This window comes from Sorex fumeus, unplaced genomic scaffold (assembly GCF_029834395.1).
Source record: "Sorex fumeus unplaced genomic scaffold, SorFum_2.1 ptg000075l, whole genome shotgun sequence".
Taxonomy (NCBI): domain Eukaryota; kingdom Metazoa; phylum Chordata; class Mammalia; order Eulipotyphla; family Soricidae; genus Sorex; species Sorex fumeus.
This window is the reverse complement of record NW_026606132.1, coordinates 22,064,323-22,084,803: the sequence shown is the minus strand read 5'-3', so window position 1 is coordinate 22,084,803 and position 20,481 is coordinate 22,064,323. Positions and strand designations below refer to the sequence as shown.

The 20,481-nt window shown below is 45.2% G+C and overlaps 1 protein-coding gene across 1 annotated transcript in view; it reads right to left on the bottom strand.

Annotated features, from left to right (window-relative positions):
* Positions 1-17,334, bottom strand: part of FMR1NB (FMR1 neighbor) — a 51,747-nt gene extending 34,413 nt beyond the window's left edge. The window contains exons 1-2 of the mRNA XM_056130252.1: positions 17,016-17,334; positions 5,829-5,948 (exon numbers count right to left, since the gene is read on the bottom strand). Coding sequence (XP_055986227.1) covers positions 5,829-5,948; positions 17,016-17,334 — 439 coding nt within the window. The remainder of the gene's footprint in view (positions 1-5,828; positions 5,949-17,015) is intronic.
* Between the last annotated feature and the right edge of the window lie 3,147 nt (positions 17,335-20,481).

The following is a 20,481-nucleotide window of genomic DNA, read 5'->3' as shown; positions in this document are numbered from 1 at the left end:
TGGAGCAGTGAAAAAGGAACCTTCATTCGCTGTTGGCAGGAGTGTCCTTTGGTTCAGCATTTATGGAAAATAATTTAGACATCTCAAAAAATTAAAACTAGGCCATATAATCTCATCAACAGTCATTATCCATAGACTCATATTCATCTCCTGGAAGAGAGCATAAAACAACACAACAGGTACCGCAACAGGCTGTTTCATTCCAGGCAACCTGGAGGAGGGAGGGTGAGGCCCCTCCATGCCTCAACAGAGCCAACTGTGGCAGCCAAAAACCTCCAGAACTCAACCACCACCACTCTCATGGCTGCTCTCCACAAGCTCGGGCCAAGCCCCAGACATGAGTGAATCTATTCCTTGACATCTCATACTTCACATCACATATTCTAAGAGTAGCACACCACATTTGATGGGGTTTAAAGTAGAAGGCAACCAATATTAGGGGCAAATATATATATACACATATATGTATATATACATATATATAAAAGCACACAAGACTCAACCTTTAACAACATGTTAGTAATCTCTTATAGAAGGGCTTAATGGCTCGTGGGTGAAATACAACAATCTTGACACACTTTCCTCTAAGAAACATTTTTGGATCATTTTTCAGCAGAGTATTCATAACAAACAATACAAAATAAATTATTTCAGTTCTGCTTTGGGACAGGGGTTGGGGTTCGAGATGGAAACATCTGAAATATGGCGGTGGGAAGGTATAATGGTGGTGGGATTGGTGTTCAAATATGAAATGTAATTAAATATTGTGAATTACTTTATAAAAATAAAATAGTACTGGGGCTGGAGCAATAGCACAGCGGGTAGGGCATTTGCCTTGCACGCAGCCAACCCGGGTTCAATTCCCGGCATCCCATATGGTCCCCTGAGCACCGCCAGGGGTAATTCCTGAGCGCAGAGCCAGGAGGAACCCCCGTGCATTGCTGGGTGTGTCCCAAAAAGCAAAAAAAAAATAGTACTGCAGCACTGTCCTCCCATTATTTATCGATTTGCTCGAGCCACCGGGCTTTGATTCTTCCAACCCTCTCAGAGAGCCCAGAAAGCTATAGAGAGTATCCCGCCCGCACGGCAGAGCAAGCTCCCCGTGGTGTATTCAATATGCCAAAAAACAGTAATAATAAGTCTCACAATGGAGACATTACTGGTGCCCACTTGAGCAAAAGTAAAATAAAATTTTAAAAATTAAAATTAAAAATAGCAACAAACAATTAAAACTACGGCCAGAGGTATAGTACACTGGATAACAAGCTTGCCCTGCACATGGCTGACCCAGATTCAATCGCCAGCACCATATATGGCTCCCCAAGCCCTGACAGAAGTGATACCTGAGTACAGAGTCAGGAGTAATCCCTGAGCACAGCCTGGGTGTGGCTCAGACCCTATACTCCCAAGAAAGTAATAAGAGAGCTTCTATATGACCCAGTGGCTCTACTTCTTGGCATCTACCTCCAAGAACATACAAAGACATTAACTCAAAAAGTTACAGACAACTGATTTTAATTCAATTTACTGTACCAAGCTAGAGGAATACTTTGAAAATGTATGTAGCACTGTAGCACTGTCCTCCTGTTGTTCATCGATTTGCTCGAGTGGGCACCAGTAATGTCCCCATTGTGAGACTTGTTATTATTGTTTTTGGCATTTCGAGTGCACCACAGGGAGCTTGCCAGGCTCTGCCGTTTGGGCAGGATACTCTCGGTAACTTGCCGGGCTCTCCAAGAGGGATGAAGGAATTGAACCCGGGTCGGCTCTGTACAAGGCAAATGTCCTACCAAATGTGCTATCACTTCACCCTTGGGAATGCCCTGCCACAGAGGCAGGGTGGGATGGGGGGATGGGGGATGGGAGGGATACTGGGATCCGTGGTGGTGGGGAATGGGCACTGGTAGAGGGATAGGTATTTGATCATTGTATAATTGAAACCCAAGCACAAAATTTGTAAGTCTACAACTGTACCTCATGGTGTCTCACTAATAAAAATTTTTTAAAAAATAAAAAAATTTAAAAACTGTATATATCTTAAAAATGTATCTTTAAAGTTGACTGAAGTATTGTATAATAAATCACTATTGTAAGTAACCATGGAACATTTACATCTGCTATTTTCATAAATTAAAATTTAAATCATTTTCTTATTATGACCAACTCTGGAACCCATTCCTTGAACTTTTTAATATGCAATCTTCTCAGATTTCTCTTTATCCACTAACTCTCATCACAGCAGCATTTTCATTTACTTAGGGAGCTTGTTTATTTTGCGTTTATCATTGGTATCAGATACTATAATGCCTGTTTTCTGCTTAATGAAATCAGTACAGAGAAACAGGAAAAACAATTTATGCAAGATAATAAAATAATTCAGTGACAGAGTCTAGAATTCAACAATGCAAATAATTTTGTGTTTACATATGTACATAAAATTTTGGTATAATAGAGCCTGCATGAGTTCTAGTAATATCATCAAATTTATAATTTGCGTGTGTCAATTTATTAAGCTTCTCCTTAAAACGGGCACCACACGCTGTACAACATGAAACACGTTTATTTGTGGTTAATAATCCTCAGGGGTCATGATCTGCCTAATAAACATATTATATACAGAATCACAAGAAAGATGATGTGACTTGAAACCTGAACTTTTTGTCATTAAAACAGATGGAAAAAACATCTGCTATATTCTGTAACATCAGATCCACACAAAACCCTAATTAATGCCACGGAGGACGCTGATTTAATAATACCGATTCCGTGACTAAATTTCAGACAATGGTATTAGGGTACATTATGAAATGTTTAAATATTTGTGAAAAGCTAATTTATTAAAATTACCAAACATTTCCACCTCAGGAAGAGAAAGAGTGTCTCAGGGTGAGAAAGATAGAACCAGGGGATAGGGAACTTGCCCTGTATGCAGCTGACCCACTTGAACCCAGCACCGCATATGTCCTCTAAGCCCCCCCCAGGAGTGATCCCTGAGTGCAGAGGCAGAAGCAAGCCTTGAGCACCGCTGGGTGTGGTCCAGAAACTAAGCTTAAGAAAGTTAGTGTCTCAGTTCATCCTCAAATTTTTGTAGTACATAGCTATTTGAAACACAGGACACTGAGGTTCAGAGAGGTTTTCTTTCCGGCAGGAAAGGGCAGAGTTGGGATTAAAATTCAGGTATCCATTAAGAATCTTCTGATCCTCTCCTCTCAGGATGGGAGAAGCATGCTGAAAGTAGACTATAGACCAAACATGATTGCCACCCATTGCCTCTTTTGCAAACCACAACACCAAAAAGGAGAGAGAGAACAAAAGGGAATGCCCTGCCACAGAGGCAGGGTGGGTTGGGGTTGGGGGTGGGAGGGATACTGGGACCCATGGTGGTGGAAAATGGGCACTGGTGGAGGGATGAGTGTTTGATCATTGTACGATTGAAACCCAAGCACAAAAATATGTAAATCTACAACTGTACCTCATGGTGTTTCACTAACAAAAATTTCAAATAAATGTAAATGATGGAGAATGGGCACTGGTGGAGGGCTGGGTACTGGATCATTGTATAACTGAAACCCAAGCACAAAAATTTATAAGTCTATAACTGTACCTCATGCTGTTTCACTAATAAAAATTTAAAAATAAAAAAAAGAATCTTCTGATCCTCAAAGGAAGTAGTGACCAAAATATAAAGATACCCAACAGACTGAAATGAATTGCTTGTCTATCACTTACCTGATAAGGGGTTAATATCCAAAATATATAAAGCACTAGACAAAACTAAGCAAAAAATACAAACCCATCAAAAATGCGGGAAAGAAATGAAAGAAAATTCCTCAAAGAAGAAGTGCAAATGGCCAAAAGACACGTTAAAAATGCTCTACATCTGGGTAGGGCGTTTGCCTTGCACGCGGCCGACCCGGGTTCGATTCCCAGCATCCCATATGATCCCCTGAGAACCGCCAGGAGTAACTCCTGAGTGCAGAGCCAGGAGTAACCCCTGTGCATCGCCAGGTGTGACCCAAAAAGCAAAAAAAATGCTCTACATCATTAATTATAAGACACATGCAAATCAAAGCAACAATGAGATATCACCTCACAGCACAGAGACTGGCACACACACACAGAAAAAACAAGAACAGAGACTGGAGCGATAGCATAGTAGGTAGGGTGCTTGTCTTGCAAGTGGTCGGCCGGGATTCGATTCCCAGCACCCCATATAGTCCCCCAAGCACCGCCAAGAGTAATTCCTAAGTGCATGAGCCAGGAGTACCCCTGTATATCACCGGGTGTGACCCAAAAAGCAAAAAATAAAATAAAAAAGGAAAAAGAACAAGAATAACCATTTTCAGTGTGGATGACACAGGGACCCTCCTTAACTGCTGTTGGGGATGTTCACTGGTCAAGTCTTTCAGGAAAATAATATAGACATTCCTCAAAATACTAGGACTTGAACTTCCAATTGACCCAGCAATTCCACTTCTTGGCATGTACCCCAAGGACCCAAAAGCACAATGGAGAAAAGGCATTTTCACCCCTTATGTTTCTTGAAGTAATATCCAAAATAGCCCAAATCTGAAAACCACCCAAGTGTCTGAGAAGAAGTAACTGAAGAGAAAATATGGTATATATACAGAGTGGACTATTGCTCAGTCATAAGAAAAAGTAGTCATGAAATTTATTGCTACCTGGAGGGACCTGGAGAGAGAGTATATTGCTGTGTGAAGTTATTCAAAGGGAGAGAGAGCAACACAGAATGATTTCTCTCACATGCAGGATAAAAAGAAACATAATGGTGGTATAATGAATAACCAAATTCAGCAGAAACAAAGAAGATGAGAACTGTAGCACTGCACTGTCTTCCCATTGTGCATCGATTTGCTCAAGCCCAGTAACATCTCCATTGTGAGACTTGTTGTTACTGTGTTTAGCATATCGAATACGCCACGGGTAGCTTGCCAGGCTTTGCCATGTGGGCGAGATACTCTTGGTAGCTTGCCAGGCTCTCCGAGAGGGGTGGAGGAATCGAACCCAGCTCAGCTGGGCTGGCTGCATGCAAGGCAAACGTCCTACAGCTGTGCTATCGCTCCAGCCCATGAGAACTGTATGCACTAGGAAACATGCCACTTGACGGGCCTAGGGAACAGAACAGGCAGGGGCAGTATCTATGCTGGAGAGAAACATTCAACCTGGATGAGGAGGTGATGCTGAAATGTGATCAAGTGCTATGTATGAAAGCCAATCAGCAATGGGACGTAAATCACATTGCATAAACATTTTTTTAAAATGGCCTCTCAAAGAAGCAGATGGGTGGGTGGGAAGCAGATGAGGGGATGGAGAGAGAGGCTGTGGTGGAGGTCAGTAGACACTCGTGAAGAGATCAGTGTTGAAACACTGTATGCCTGAAAGCCAATCATGAAGAACTTTGGCATTCATGATGAATTAATTTTATAAAATTTAAGCACATCAAATAAAACTCGGGCTGGAGCAATAGCAGAGCAGGTAGGGCGTTTGCCTTCCACACAGCCAACCCAGGTTTGATTCCTCCATCCCTCTCAGAGAGCCCGGCAAGCTACCAAGAGTATCCCGATCCCACGGCAGAGCCTGGAAAGCTCCCGGTGGCATATTGGATATGCCAAAAACAGTAACAAGTCTCACAATGGAGACGTTACTGGTGCCCGCTCGAGCAACTCAATGAACAATGGGAGGATATCACTACAGTGCTAAATAAAACTCACGTCTGTCTGACAGTAGATCACACTGCCTCCTAAATCTTTAACTACCATTTTCAAAACAAGGTCTTTGGAAGAGGGAAAAAGAAAACAAAAACTTACTCGATGGGAAAAAGAAGCTTAGAAAAGTTTTCCATGTAGAGTCTTGTCCGAGAGATGAGTCAGCAGTATCGTCAATGTCATGCAGAACATAGTTTCCTGTAGATCTTGGAATACTCGATCCTTAAAGGAAAGTGAAATAATTAAGCCAATATATAAAGCATTTATCACTTTCTATGACATCTGAGTAACAATTACCTTTGATCAACTAAGAAAAATCTAAGAGCTAGTAGATACTGCACTTTCATTTGCTAACAGTTCAGGTACGATTAATACAATCTGATTCTGCTGTGAAACTGAAAAACTACTTATTCAACTGAATACTTAGCTACAGGCCAACAAAATTCACAACAGTGAACTGGCCTGTGGTGAACAATGGCATTCAGAGGATCAATCAAGTGATAATTTGGAATCAGTATATATTCCGATTAAATCAAACCTCATCACAAAAACGGTTAATGTTATCTTATCCATTTACTGATAAAATTAATGTCTTCAGACAAAAGGAAAATTCCTTATCCCTCTTCCTCATTTTGTCAGATAATCTGCTTTATGTTTTATTGTCCTCCTTTATAAAAGTACAGAATATTCATCTTCATTACCATAGCATGTCTTTGTCCGTACCATTAAATATTTTCTAATACTCTCTTAAGAATATAACAACATTTCATTATGTTGCTCAAATTCAACTCAGCTATTCCCCCACTGAAAGAGAATTTTGGTTCATAATTCATTGATGATACAAAGATACTGCAGTGATTATGGAAAGTATCATGTTAAGTGAAATGAGTCAGAAAGAGAGGGATAGACATAGAAAGATTGCATTCATCTGGGGAACATAAAGTAACCAAAGAGGAGACTAACACCCAAGAGTGGCCGAGATTAGTACCAGGAATTTTGCTCCATGGCTTGGAGGCTAGCCACACATGCTAGGGGAAAAGGGAGCTCAGATAGAGAAGGGAGCACCAAATAAAGGGTGTTGGGAGGATCCTCCCAGGATGGGAGAATCATGCTGAAAGTAGACTATAGACCAAACATGATTGCCACTCCATGCCTCTTTTGCAAACCACAACACCCAAAAGGAGAGAGAGAACAAAATGGAATCCCTGGTGGCGGGGGGGGGGGGAATACTGGGATCCGTGGTGGTGGAAAATGGGCAGTGGTGGAGGGATGGGTACTTGATCATTGTATAACTGAAACTCAAGCACAAAAATTTGTAAGTCTACAACTGTACCTCATGGTGTTTCACTAATAAAAAATTTTTTAAAAGATACTGCAGTAATTATCCTTCGAGATATATATTGGCAGATATATATATATATATATATGAAAATATCTTCAGGATAAATGTTAAAGGAACGGCTCTTGACATGATACATGTCTGAGGCCAACTTCCTCAGACATGAGGCCAACTTCATTGCTTGGCTCAAGCGGGCCCAGTAACATCTCCATTGTGAGACTTATTGTTACTGTGTTTGGCATATCAAGTACATCATGGGTAGCTTGCCAGGCTTTACCATGCGGGCGAAATACTCTCAGTAGCTTGCTGGGCTCTCTGAGAGGGCCGGAGGAATCAAACCCGGCTTGGCCAGGCCAGCGGCTTACAAGGCAAACGCCGTACTACTGTGCTATCACTCCAGCCCAATGTTAATATAGTCTTATTAAAATATTCTTACAGTCAAAAATTAAAGCCTTTATGTTTTAATGTTTCATTTAGAATTTGTGAATCGACATTACTAAATGAAGGGGTTTTTTGGTATGCTGTCTCTTTAAGTTTGGACATGAAGTTATATCTAATTTATAAAATGATCTTGGATGGTCTCATTTCTTTATCCCAAAACCATTTAAAAGTAGCTTAAGAAACATGTGACCCAGGAAATAATTTTGTACAGAGTAAAAAGCTGATTTTTCCTTAAACAATTTTTCACTTTTTCATGGTCATGAGTCAATTTTGTTCATTTTTATTTTCCTAAGAAAACTAATTTGCCTTAAAAATTCAAATTAAGTCTTAAGATTATTCACTTGTAATATTTAATCTCCTTCTTATCAATGCTATCTTATTTCTAATTTTAATGTGATCACCTTTTATGCATATGGAATGTATAAGTTTGCAAGTTCCAGTGAACTATTATAAATGTTGACTCAAACTAGATGATGTTATTAAACTACTTAATATCTTAAATTTTTCATTCAAGGGCTGAAGTATGTGTTACAGCCTCTTATGTCATCACTGAGGTTTTTGTTCATTTCCACTTGAGTTTCTGAAACCAACTGTTTTATACATTTCAACATTATCTCCAAATGTTCCTTAATAACAATTTTATCTTTACTAGCTATTATGTGTCTTGACAATACTAAAAAGCCCATTCTCTCCTATTTTTCTCCTAATTCCTATATATTCAACACGTACTTAATACCTTCTGTATTCTCAGTTTGGGGTCTCTATTGGTGAACAAATCAGGTAAGATCCCTGACTTTAAGAGGCTTAAAGTATAAGTGGAGATTATTGATTAAAAAATATGTAGGTGCTGGAGCAATAGTACAGTGGGTAGGGCATTTGCTTTGCATGCAGCTAACCCAGGTTCAATTCCCAACACATTTCACCTCCTGAGCACTGCCAGGATTTATCCCTAAGCATTGAGCCAGGAGTGAGCCCTGAACACCAGCAGGTGTGGTCCAAAATTTAAAAAATAAAAATAAAACATTTTTCTATGAAGAGTGGGGTATCAATTCAACACAAGTTATGGGAGCAACTTTTCCCCTGGGGTATAGTTGAGTACTGAGACTCATCATTGAGGCACTGGTTTTGCGGAAGTGCAAAACTGACAAGTAAAATAAGTCATTCAAGTTCAGAGATCATTTAACATGTACATTCTTGCTCATTTTAGTTAGTATCCACTGAAACAAAAAACCACTGTTTTCACATAATATTTCAAGCACAGAAAAATGAAATGTTCCTTATGCAAAAAGGTTAACATAAACCAGTACCCAAGGGGGGTTTTATTTTTTTTTATTAAAAAATAATTTTAATAGTGAGACATCATGAGGTACAGTTGCAGACTTACACATTTTTGTGCTTGGGTTTCAATTATACAATGATCAAATACCCATCCCTCCACCAGTGCCCATTTCCCACCACCACGGATCCCAGTATCCCTCCCACCCCCCCTCCCCCCTCATCCCACCCTGTCTCTGTGGCAGGGCATTCCCTTTTGTTCTTTCTCTCTTATTGGCTGTTGTGGTTTGCAAAAGAAGCAATGGGTGGCAATCATGTTTAGTCTATAGTCTACATTCTGCATGCTTCTCCCATCCTGGGAGGATCCTCCCAACACCTTTATTTGGTGTTCCCTTCTTTATCTGAGCTCCCTTTTCCCAAGGGGGATTTTAATGGGTGTCTTTACTCTCTGAAATTGTATTTAAGGTGAAAACGTGGGTGAGAGATTAGAAGTTAGATCCACAGGTTACAAAAACTGAGATTCACATTTCCAAAATGTGACGAACATCAGCATTAACTGTAACATTATTATTCTGTTATATATTCATTCACTTAAAAGTGTGCATGTTTGTATATGTGTGTGTGCCTGTGACGGAGAGAAACATATCAACACTATCATGGTATCACACGAAGCTGGCATCACTCACAATAGGAAAAGCCTTTATAAAATCTTAAACACCCATGTTCTTTCCTCCCCCTATACACTCACCCCTCCCAAATCTGCATCAGCCAGTTTCTAGATCTTCTCATAGTCTCCTTTACACCCAGAGTCCAGTATCTTTCCCTTCCCCCATTACATTTCATATGCAGAATATTTCCATCCTCAGGGTCTCTAATTTGCATCTATACACTTATTAACATGCTCAGCAAACAAAAGATTAGAAACCAGTTTCTTTCAACGGCATCAAAAAATAGTAAAGAACCAATTTTACTTCCCAATCACAATTTTGTTTTTTTTTTTAATTTCTGTATTCCCAAAGGAAAAAAAAAAACAGAATAATACCCAACTACATTTTAAACGGGGCAAAACCTCAAATCAAAGGCATTCATGAGCAAGCCATTTTACACAGTCTTAGAGAGTCAGGTGCTTAAAAGAGCTCCACGCTGGTTTAATGTTGGCTATCATCCTGAAATTCATAGTAAGTGTTGAACAAGAGGCTGTGCCTTTCCATTTAGAAATTAGTTGCCAGTCTTGCTCTGCAGGCAGGTCTCTCAGGTAAAGAACTGGATTAAAGGCTTGGGAGACTGAATGTGAAAAGACATATAACGATATCAATTTGCAAAGAATTCTGCTCAGGCTTTATTAAGCAGAGGGTCTACACATCCTGCAGTCTTTCCAGACTCCGCCTCCAAACACCTGATTGTATATTTTGGCTTTGCCATCTACCACTTGGTGAGAACCTAAGCAAGGCAATAAACTTTTCTGTCTTGGTTTTGTTTTCTTTAAACTTGGGATAATATTTTTAAATATTTTAAGCGTTAAATGAAGTCATATTGAATTCTTAGAAAAATATATAGTCAGTAAAACTTTTTGTGACCATTAATTGTTAATTTTAACTGTTTATAGCTTTAAACTGACTATTTCTTTTTCAAATATTTTTATAAATAACACCATTTTAATAATTTCAAATAAATAATTCTCTTAAAAGCATTTTTCTATTTATAGTAACTATATCCTAATTTCCTTTTAAAAATACAGCTATGGAATAAGGTGAGATATTTGCCTTGCATTTAGTTAAACTGGGTTTGATCCAGCACTCGATATGGTACTTCGAGTCCCTCCATGAGTGATCCCTGAACACAGAGCCAGGAGTAAACTCTGAGTACCACAAGGTATGATCCCCAAAACCAAGCACAACAAAAATATTTGGAAAGGGAGTTCCAAGAAAAATACATTAAAAACTGGTAATGTTTAGATAACCAAGAATTGGGCCAGAAAGAAAACTCATGCAGGAGGCCAAGGTTTGATCTCAGCATATATTAGGAGAAAACTCTTAAAAGCCTTTAGGTGTAACCAAAAATTATATTCCAAAAATATAACCAAGAATTATAGAAGTTTTATACAAAGGACTGAGATAGGGAGAAACACCCATATAGTAAAATGACAGTTTTAGGTGTGGTAACTCCAGCCTAACAAATCAGAGGCACAATCAAGACATCTCAGGCCATATAACTCCTAGGACAGGGCTTCTTCAATGATGCCACATGAACAAATGGTTAAATCCAGAGCAAGCTGATGCTTAATGAGGTATACAGCAGGCAGCCAGACCTATACGCACTGCTTCATTCATTCCCCAAAGATGACAGAAAAACAAAATATTCTAATATACAAAAACTAGCAATATGCTTTTATCATGGAGCTAGAACATTTTGAAAATATTACCTATTAGTCAAACTTTATTTCTTCCATTTTTAAAAAATCTCGCCTGAAAGTGATATGCAATAAAGACTGACAACAGGTTACAGCAAACTGCTAAGAGAAGTGAGATCACCCTTCCCTTCTCCAACATTTATACTAGTCTCCTCATCTTTATGCCACTAACCCACAAGAACTCTGCATTAGAATATAAACCGAATATGATGGCCACTTAATACCTCTCTTGCAAACCACAACACCCAAAAGGAGAGAGAGCAAAAGGGAATGCCCTGCCACAGAGGCGGGATGGGGGAGGGTTCACGGTGGGGGTGATGGGAGGGATGCTGGGACCATTGGTGGTGGAAAATGGGCACTGGTGGAGGGATGGATACTCGACCATGTAAGTCTGTAACTGTACCCACAGTGATTCACTAATAAAAAAATTAAAAGATTAATTAATTTTTAAAAAGAACTGCATTAAAATAACCAAAAAGTGTGGGAAGCCAAGAGCCCTCTCATAGACCCTGGCCGTGGTTCCCATGCTAGGAACTGCTTGGGACAGACATTGGTGACAGTCTCCCAGGACTTCCTGATCTCAGTGGATGCCTGATCTATAGCAAGCAACATCAGGCTGACAGTTAGCTTAGCTGGCCTTATCTATAGTAACCTCCAGGATGCATCTACTCCCTAAGACCTTTTGATAAACAAATGTAAAGCTCAGGATACACCTACTGCCATAAGGTCCTTTGATATACAAATGTAAAGCTCAGGATGCACCTTCTGCCACAAGACCCTTTGATGTACAAATGTCTACCTTGAATGTTAGGTAAAGCTCTTGTTGCTGACCTTACCATATATGGTTATACTGCTGCTCCTGACTGAGCTGCCGGACCCTATATAAACAGCCTGTATCCCTCAATAAAGTGCTGTCCCTTTTTCTCTCTATTTCTAAACTATACTCTGTCTCTTGTGTCTTGTGTTCATTCGGTCAGTCCTTCCCTGCACCTACGGATCCTAGGGCCACCTCCGCGGGTCGGAGAGTGGTTTGCGGGCCCCCCGCAAAAAAGGGTGGCTTGGGACTCCAAATGGCAATATAAACTGTAGGTATGTCACTGTTATCTTGGATTCCTCGAGTTCAATTCCCCTTGGTGGCATTAAACCCTAAAAGTTCCGTCTAGAAAGAAACTCCCTTTTAGCTCTAGGACTATATGTGTCATACCATACTACTCCAGGGCCACAGTAAAATTATTTTATTTTATTTCCCAGATTATATGACTTCAAACAATGAAAATGTGTTTTCCCAAAGTTCTGGGGGCTAGAATTTCAAAGCCAAGCTGGTTTCTTTGAGTACTGTGGAATAAGGTTCCTTGGCTTGTATACAACCATATTCTACCCTGGAGAATGAATACACACTGAGAAATAAAATAATTTCATTGTGACCCTAGAGTATTATAGTATGGCATACATATTTTCAATGCAGTCATTCACCCATGTATGTCTACCTCTCTGTCCAAATTTTCCCTTTTTTATAAGGACACCAGTCAAATTGGATTATAGATTACTCTAGATCAGAGGTTTCAATCACCAGTTCATGGGCTGCTTCTGATTCACAGTTGTAAAGGGTTTCTAAACTACAGCTCCAGATTTTTCAACTGTGGGCTGCAACCCATATGGGGTTGCATAACTCTTGAGCAATTTACTTGAAAATAAATTTCTAGGATTTATTATCAGTAAATATTTGGTTTGTATACCTACATGCCCAAGACCACATAAAAATGTCTCAGTAGAAAATGGGCTGCAAAGAAAACTCTCAGAACTTAACTGCCCCACACTGATGGCCACTCTCCACATGCTCGAGCCAAGCCTCATGCATGGGAGAACCTCCAGAAAACCCAGGTATGCAGGGCTTTGTGACTGAGAACTCTGGGTTCAATGGGACTGGGAATGGAAATCCTCTACCCATTGTCCCTCCCTCCCCAGTGGTTGCTCCAGGTTGCCTTGAAGGGGCCCACATAACATTGCATCCTGTATGCCATACATGAACTTTGGCCCTTTGAGCATGCTACCTGCCCCACCAGTTGTTAAAATTTTGGGTGAAAGGGCTGGACATTTGGGGAGAATAAGTCAGGACCGAGATCCAAAAACTTTAGTGGGGTTAAATCTTGGAAGAAGCAGGGGAGCGGGGAATGAGAAAAGGAAGGGGACAGCATTCTCCAATTGTCTCAAAGTTTCTTGCCCTTAACACCTACCCTATTATCTCAGTGTGCCATGCCCTTCCCATCTCTCTCAACCCAGGCGCCATGAGGCCTTTCTGCCCCGCCCCCACAGTCTGGGCGCCATGACGCCTTCCTGCCCCACAGTCTGGGCACCATGATGCCTTCCTGCCCTGCCCCCCAGTCTGGGCGCCATGACACCTTCCTGCCCCGCCCCCAGAGTCTAGGCGCCATGACAACTTTCTGCCCTGCCCCCACATCTGGGCGCCATGATGCCTTCCGCCCCACCCCCCAGTCTGGCCTTCCCGCCCCACCCCCCAGTCTGGGAACCATGACGCCTTCGTGCCTCGCCCCCAAGTCTGAGTGCCATGACACCTTCCCACCCAACACCCACAGTCTGGGCGCCATGACACCTTCCCACCCCGTCCCCCAGTCTGGACGTCATAATGACTTCCCATCCCGCCCCCAAGTCTGGGCACCATGATGCCTTCCTGCACCGCCCCCAAAGTCTGGGTGCCATGACACCTTCCCACCCTGCCCCCACAACTGGGCGCCATGACACCTTCCCACCCAACGTCCAGAATCTGGGTGCCATGACACCTTCCTACCCCACCCCCAAAGTCTGGGAGCCATGGCGCCTTCCTGCCCCGCCCCCCAGCCTGGGCACCATGACACCTTCCCGCCCTACCCCCAGCCTGGGCGCCATGACACCTTCCTGCCCCACACCCACAATCTGGGTGCCATGACACCTTCCCACCTCGCCCCCAGTCTGGGAGACATGACACCTTCCAGCCACTCCCCCAGTCTGGGAGCCATGACACCTTTGTGCCTCACCCCTCAGTCTGGGCGCCATGATGCCTTCCTGCCCCGCCCCCAGTCTGGGCGCCATGACACCTTCCTGCCACGCCCCCAAGTCTGGGCGCCATGACACCTTCCTGCCCCACCCCTCAGTCTGGGCGCCATGATTCCTTCCCTGCCCCGCCCCCAGTCTGGGCACCATGACACCTTCCCACCCAATGCCCACAGTTTGGGCACCATGACACCTTCCCACCCTGACCCCAGTCTGGGCGCCATAACACCTTCCGGCCCAACTCCCACAGCCTGAGGGACCTGACACCTTCCCACCCCAACTCCAGTTTGGGTGCCATGACACCTTCCCACTCCGCCCCCAGTCTGGGCGCCGTGATGCCTTCCTGCCCCGCCCCCAAGTCTGGGCGCCATGACACCTTCCTGCCTAATGTCCACTTTTGTGCACCATAACACCTTCCCGCCCCAACCCCAGTCTGGGCACATTGACACCTTCCTACCCAATGGCCACTTTTGAGCGACATGACACTTTCCCAATCTGCCCCCACATCTGGGCGCCATGACACCTTCCTGTCCCACCCCCCAGCCTGGGCGCTATGATACCTTCCGCCCCGCCCCCTATCTGGGCACCATGACACCTTCTTGCCCCACCCCCCACTCTGAGCGCCATGACACCTTCCCACTCTACCCCCACATCTGGGCGCCATGACACCTTCCCACCCCACACCCCGGTCTGGGTGCCATGATGCTTACTTCCCCACCCCCACGTCTGGCCACCATGACACCTTCCCACCCAACAGCCACTTCTGGGCGCCATGACACCTTCCCAACCCACTCCCCCCCGTCTGGGTGCCATGATGCCTTCCTGCCCAATGGCTACTTCTGGGCGCCATGACACCTTCCCGCCCCGCCCCCAGTCTGGGCGCCATGAAGCCTTCCTGCCCCGCCCCTAAATCTGGGCACCCTGACACCTTCCCGCCCAACGTCCACTTTTGGGTGCCATGACACCTTCCAACCCTGCCCCCACATTGGCGCCATGACATCTTCCCGCCCCACCCCCCAGTCTGGGCACCATGAAGCCTTCCTGCCCCGCCCCGAAGTCTGGGTGCCATGATGCCTTCTGCCCCGCCCCCTGTCTGAGCGCCATGATACCTTCCCTCCCTGCTACCACATGGGGGCCCCACCCCCCAGTCTGGGTGCCATGAAGCCTTCCTGCCCCACCCCCACAGTCTGGGCACCATGACACATTCCCGCCCAACAGCCACTTCTGGGCGCCATGAGACCTTCCCACCCCACCCCCCAATTTTGGGCACCATGACGCCTTCCTGCCCCACCCCCAAACTCTGGGCTCCGTGACACTTCCCTCCCAATGCCCACAGCCTGGGCGCCATGATACCTTCCTGCCCCGCCCCCAGTCTGGGCGCCATGACACCTTCGTGCCACGCCCCCAAGTCTGGGCGCCATGACAACTTCCCACCCAATGGCCACTTTTAGGTGCCATGACACCTTCCTCCCCACTACCCAGTCTGGGCACTATGACACCTTCTCGCCCAACGGCCACTTCTGGGCGCCATGACACCTTTCTGCCCAACGGCCACTTCTGGGCGCCATGACACCTTCCCGCCCCACCCCCCAGTCTGGGCACCATGACACCTTCCTGCCCAACGGCCACTTCTGGGCCCCATGACACCTTCCCGCCCCGCTCCCAGTCTGGGCGCCATGACACCTTTCTGCCCAATGGCCATTTCTGGGCGCCATGACACACTCCTGCCACGCCCCCCAGTCTGGGCACCATGACACCTTCCCGCCCAACGGCCATTTCTGGGTGCCATGACACACTCCTGCCATGCCCCCCAGTCTGGGCGCCATGACACCTTCCTGCCCCGCCCCCCAGTCTGGGCGCCATGACACCTTCCCGCCCAACGGCCACTTTTCGGCTCCACAACACCTTCCCGCCCCGCTCCCCAGTCTGGGTGCCACGACACCTTCCCGCCCCGCCCCCCAGTCTGGGCGCCATGACACCTTCCTGCCACGCCCCCAAGTCTGGACGCCATGATACCTTCCTGCCCAACGGCCACTTCTGGGCGCCATGACACCTTCCCGCCCCACCCCCCCCAGTCTGGGCGCCATGACACCTTCCCGCCCCACCCCCCCAGTCTGGGCGCCATGACACCTTCCCACCCCGCCCCTAGTCTGGGCACCATGACACCTTCCTGCCCCGCCCCCAAGTCTGGGCACCATGATATCTTCCCGCCCACCGGCCACTTCTGGACGTCATGACACCTTCCTGCCCAACGGCCACTTCTGGGCGCCATGACACCTTCCCACCCCACCCCCCAGTCTGGGCGCCACGACACCTTCCTGCCCAACGGCCACTTCTGGCCACCATGACATCTTCCCGCCCAAGGGACACTTTCTGGGTGCCATGACACCTTCCTGCCCCACTCCCCAGTTGGGCGCTGTGATACCTTCCTGCCCAACGGCCACTTCTGGGCGCCATGACACCTTCCCGCCCAACGGACACTTCTGGGTGCCATTACACCTTCCTGCCCCACCCCCCAGTTGGGCGCTGTGATACCTTCCTGCCCAACGGCCACTTCTGGGCGCCATGACACCTTCCCGCCCCAACCCCCCAGTCTGGGCACCATGACACCTTCCTGCCCAACGGCCACTTTTGGGCGCCATGACACCTTCCCACCCCGCCCCCAGTCTGGGCACCATGACATCTTCCGCCCCACCCCCAGTCCGGGCATCATGACCCTTCTCCTCCGCTCACAGTCCCGTCCCCTCCCAGCCCACCTTGTCCACGGTCCCCTTACCGGGTCTCATGCAGTAGCCCATCAGCATCAGCGTCCAGAAGCCGAGCATCAGCAGCCCGGAGCGCCTCCGGCTGAACATCCTGGAGAAGGGGCGGCGCCTGTTGGACTGAAAACCACGCAGGGACGCCTCCCAGCTGGGTCTCGGCAGGACGGCCCGAGTGGCTGTCAGGCCCATCACGCTGAAGCCGGGGTGCGAGCCCAGGGCCGGGTTCTCTGCAGTATATCGCGGCATGACGGGAATGGGTCGATAGCGGTCACTGCGCAGAATCCTAATCCTCATACTGTTCTTCCCACGCAGGGAAGCACTGTTGGCTGTCATGGCCAATGAGCTCTGGCAACTCCAACGCGTCTGTCTCGCCACCAACGGCTTCCAGACACCAAGAAGCCTCTACGAGGTGCCCTGGCTCAGCACGAGGCCAGGCGCTGATGTCATCCCAGCCACGCCCCTTTTTAACGGTCGTGGGGCTCTGTCGGTTGCAAGCCTAGTCACGTTGCTCCTTCCCTAGTGTCTTTCAGGTCACGTGACACTGCACCTGCTAGCAGCAGAGCCACCAGAAACTTCACTGGGCTAATGCTTCCAGCCTCGTGGGCTGAACCCTTCTTCTTCGTTCTTTAATGCTCCTGTTGGTCATGCCTCCAATGCTCACCACGGCAGCTGCTGGACTGACGTGGTTATTTACAGGCAAATTTTAATTAAAATCAGATGAACTCAAGCAATCAGTTCCTCAGTCACAGCAGTCATGCGACAAGAGCTCAATAGTCATATAGTGTTTGACGATATACTGGACACTGTGACGCAGGTATTGCCAAAAAAGCAGAACACTGTGCTGGGCAGTCCTTGGAACAGCAAATGTAATAAACGTGGTCATTCTCGGAAAAGGTGGTTTACATGTAGTAGGAGCTTGTAGAATTGGGTGGGATCTCCTTCCAGATCTGAGGTTACAGGAACTCAGGTGACCAAGAACTGAATGGACGCCAACAGGGCTACCTGTTATCCACACATGTGCCCTGGCCCTGATCAGCACATGTCCAAATCATCCCCAACTACATGATCCTTGGATTGCCTCAGATTGTAGCCCCCAAAATAAAAGTAGCAACGTGGGGCTGGAGCAATAGTCCAGCAAGTTGAACAATTACTTTATATATATCCAACCTGGATTCTATCTCCAACACCCCACGCGGTCTCCTGGGAAATTCCAGGAATAAGAGCTGAGCACAGAGTCAGGAGTAAACTTTGAGCACTGCCAGATGTGGCCCCCCATAAAACCAAAAATAAATAAAAAAATGGTAATTACTTTTAGAGAGACATAACGCTACATTGAAAATAGGGCCTGGAGAGATAGTATAGCGGGTACGGCACTTGCTTGCACATGATCAATCCGAGTTGGATCCCAGAATTCCAAATGGTCCCCAGAGCACCATCAGGTATTCCTAAATATCACTCTACTTTCCAGGGAACTAAAAAATGAACCATCTTGGGGCTGGAGTGATAGTACAATGGGTAGAGTGTTTGCCTTGCACATGGCCGACCCAGGTTCAATTCCCAGCATCCCATATGGTTCCCCAAAGCACCACTACGAGTAATTCCTGAGTGCAGAACCAGGAGGAACCATTAAGCACCGCCAGTTGTGACCCCCCACCAAAAAAATGAACCATCTCAATTGCATTCTCATCCTCACATTTCATTCTGGTTTTTCTAACTTTTTTTCCTACCAGTTTCATTCTGGTGTTCTTTCCTATCTGAATTAGGGGGGAGGTTGAGAAAATCTTTCCTATGTACAAATTCCTGAAACTTACCACAATATACCCCAAGCCACCCCACAGTCAGGAGCTACTCATAACACTCTTTAGGTTATTAGAAGATCAGACCAGATCAGACCAGATAAGAGGCTGGAAGTTACCCAAGAATTACCAAGATGAGCCCAGGGCCTGCTGAATTCTGGAAGATCCTCACTTTAAAAAATCAGCTGGGAAAAGAATTGGCTTTCCTTTCACATTTCTGTTTTTGTTGTTATGTGGCACACTCAGCAGTTCTCAGGGCTTACTCCTAGCTGTGTGCTCAGGGATCACTCCAAGCAGTGCTCAGGGAACCATATGGAATATTGGAGATAGAACTCAGTTTGGTTATGTCCAAGACAAAGGCCCTACCTGCTGTACTATCATTCTAGTCCCTCCTTTCATATTTGTAAAGCTTTTTCAACCCACACTTCTCCAAAACTCATTTGATCAGAGGAGTGTCCTGCACGATATTTGCCAATAGCTTCTGAAATTACTGCTTACAACTTGCAGAAAGAAAAGTGTCTGAGATACTTGCAAGTAATAAGGAAGGCTGTCCCAATTTTTACAGACAGCTGCAGAAGATGCAAAACTAGTGAGTTAAAGACAAAGAATGACAGTCTTCTTGAGACACCCAGAAACTTGGGAGCCTAATTGCTTCCCAAAAACCCGATTCATGTTTTAAAACATTTGGCAAACGTATCATTCACCATAGAGCTACCCTGAGTAAAGTTTCAGAGTAATTGAACTAGAACACAAGGGTTAGGAAGCCATCTCTGAATCATCTCACAAATTATATTCTCTGAGCCTCAGTTTCCCCTTATGCAAATTGTACCCGTGGACAGCACGGTTAGGAAAACTGCTTGCAGTTTGAGCTTGCTCTGACTGGTATTATTTCCAGTTGCTGAAAACAGGCAATTATAGGATAATGCAGTACTCTTGTGCCATCTACATTATCCTGATGGCAGCCCAAATTACTACCAAGATTTGGGGAAATGTTGAAGTTCAGGGCAAGCAATCCCAGTATCTGCCCAAGCAGTGTCATAATTACTTTGAATTAAGATTACTTTAAGAATAAGACAGAAATCATCAAAGGGACACTCTGACACCCCCCACCTCCCAGTGTTTTTAAAAGCATGAAAGAAGTCTCAGATGTGAAATGTATCAAAAAGTTAAAAAAAAAACCTTAAATGGATAGATAGGGAATTCTGAGATAGAAGTCAAGTAATTGCATAACAAACCCTACTTAGGTTTGGCTAATTCATAAAGTTTCAGTCTCTTTGTCTTGTCAGTTCTTTACAAATGCAGTTTCCTTGTCGAAACGAGATAGAGAAACTGACACTGGTTGCTCCTTCTGATGTTTACGATGCTTCCAGATGGACAAAATTTAATATATCTTTCTTCCCATTTATCTGTCTTGTGCCAATTTAAATACAAAAGCAGCCCAAAGAACTTTAGAAGATGAAGAAGAAAACAGCATTTTTCTCATATAACGACTAAACCACTAACGTTATGCCTGAGCACACCCTGGTCTACACAACCCTAATTTGAGATTTTATTTATTTTATTTTTATAAAAAGCCATGTATAGTATCTATTTTATAGCTTATCAGATGATTTTTTTTCTTTTGGGTCTGGCAGGAATAGTAGAAAAGTTAAGGACTTTGCCTTGCATTTGACTGACACCAGTC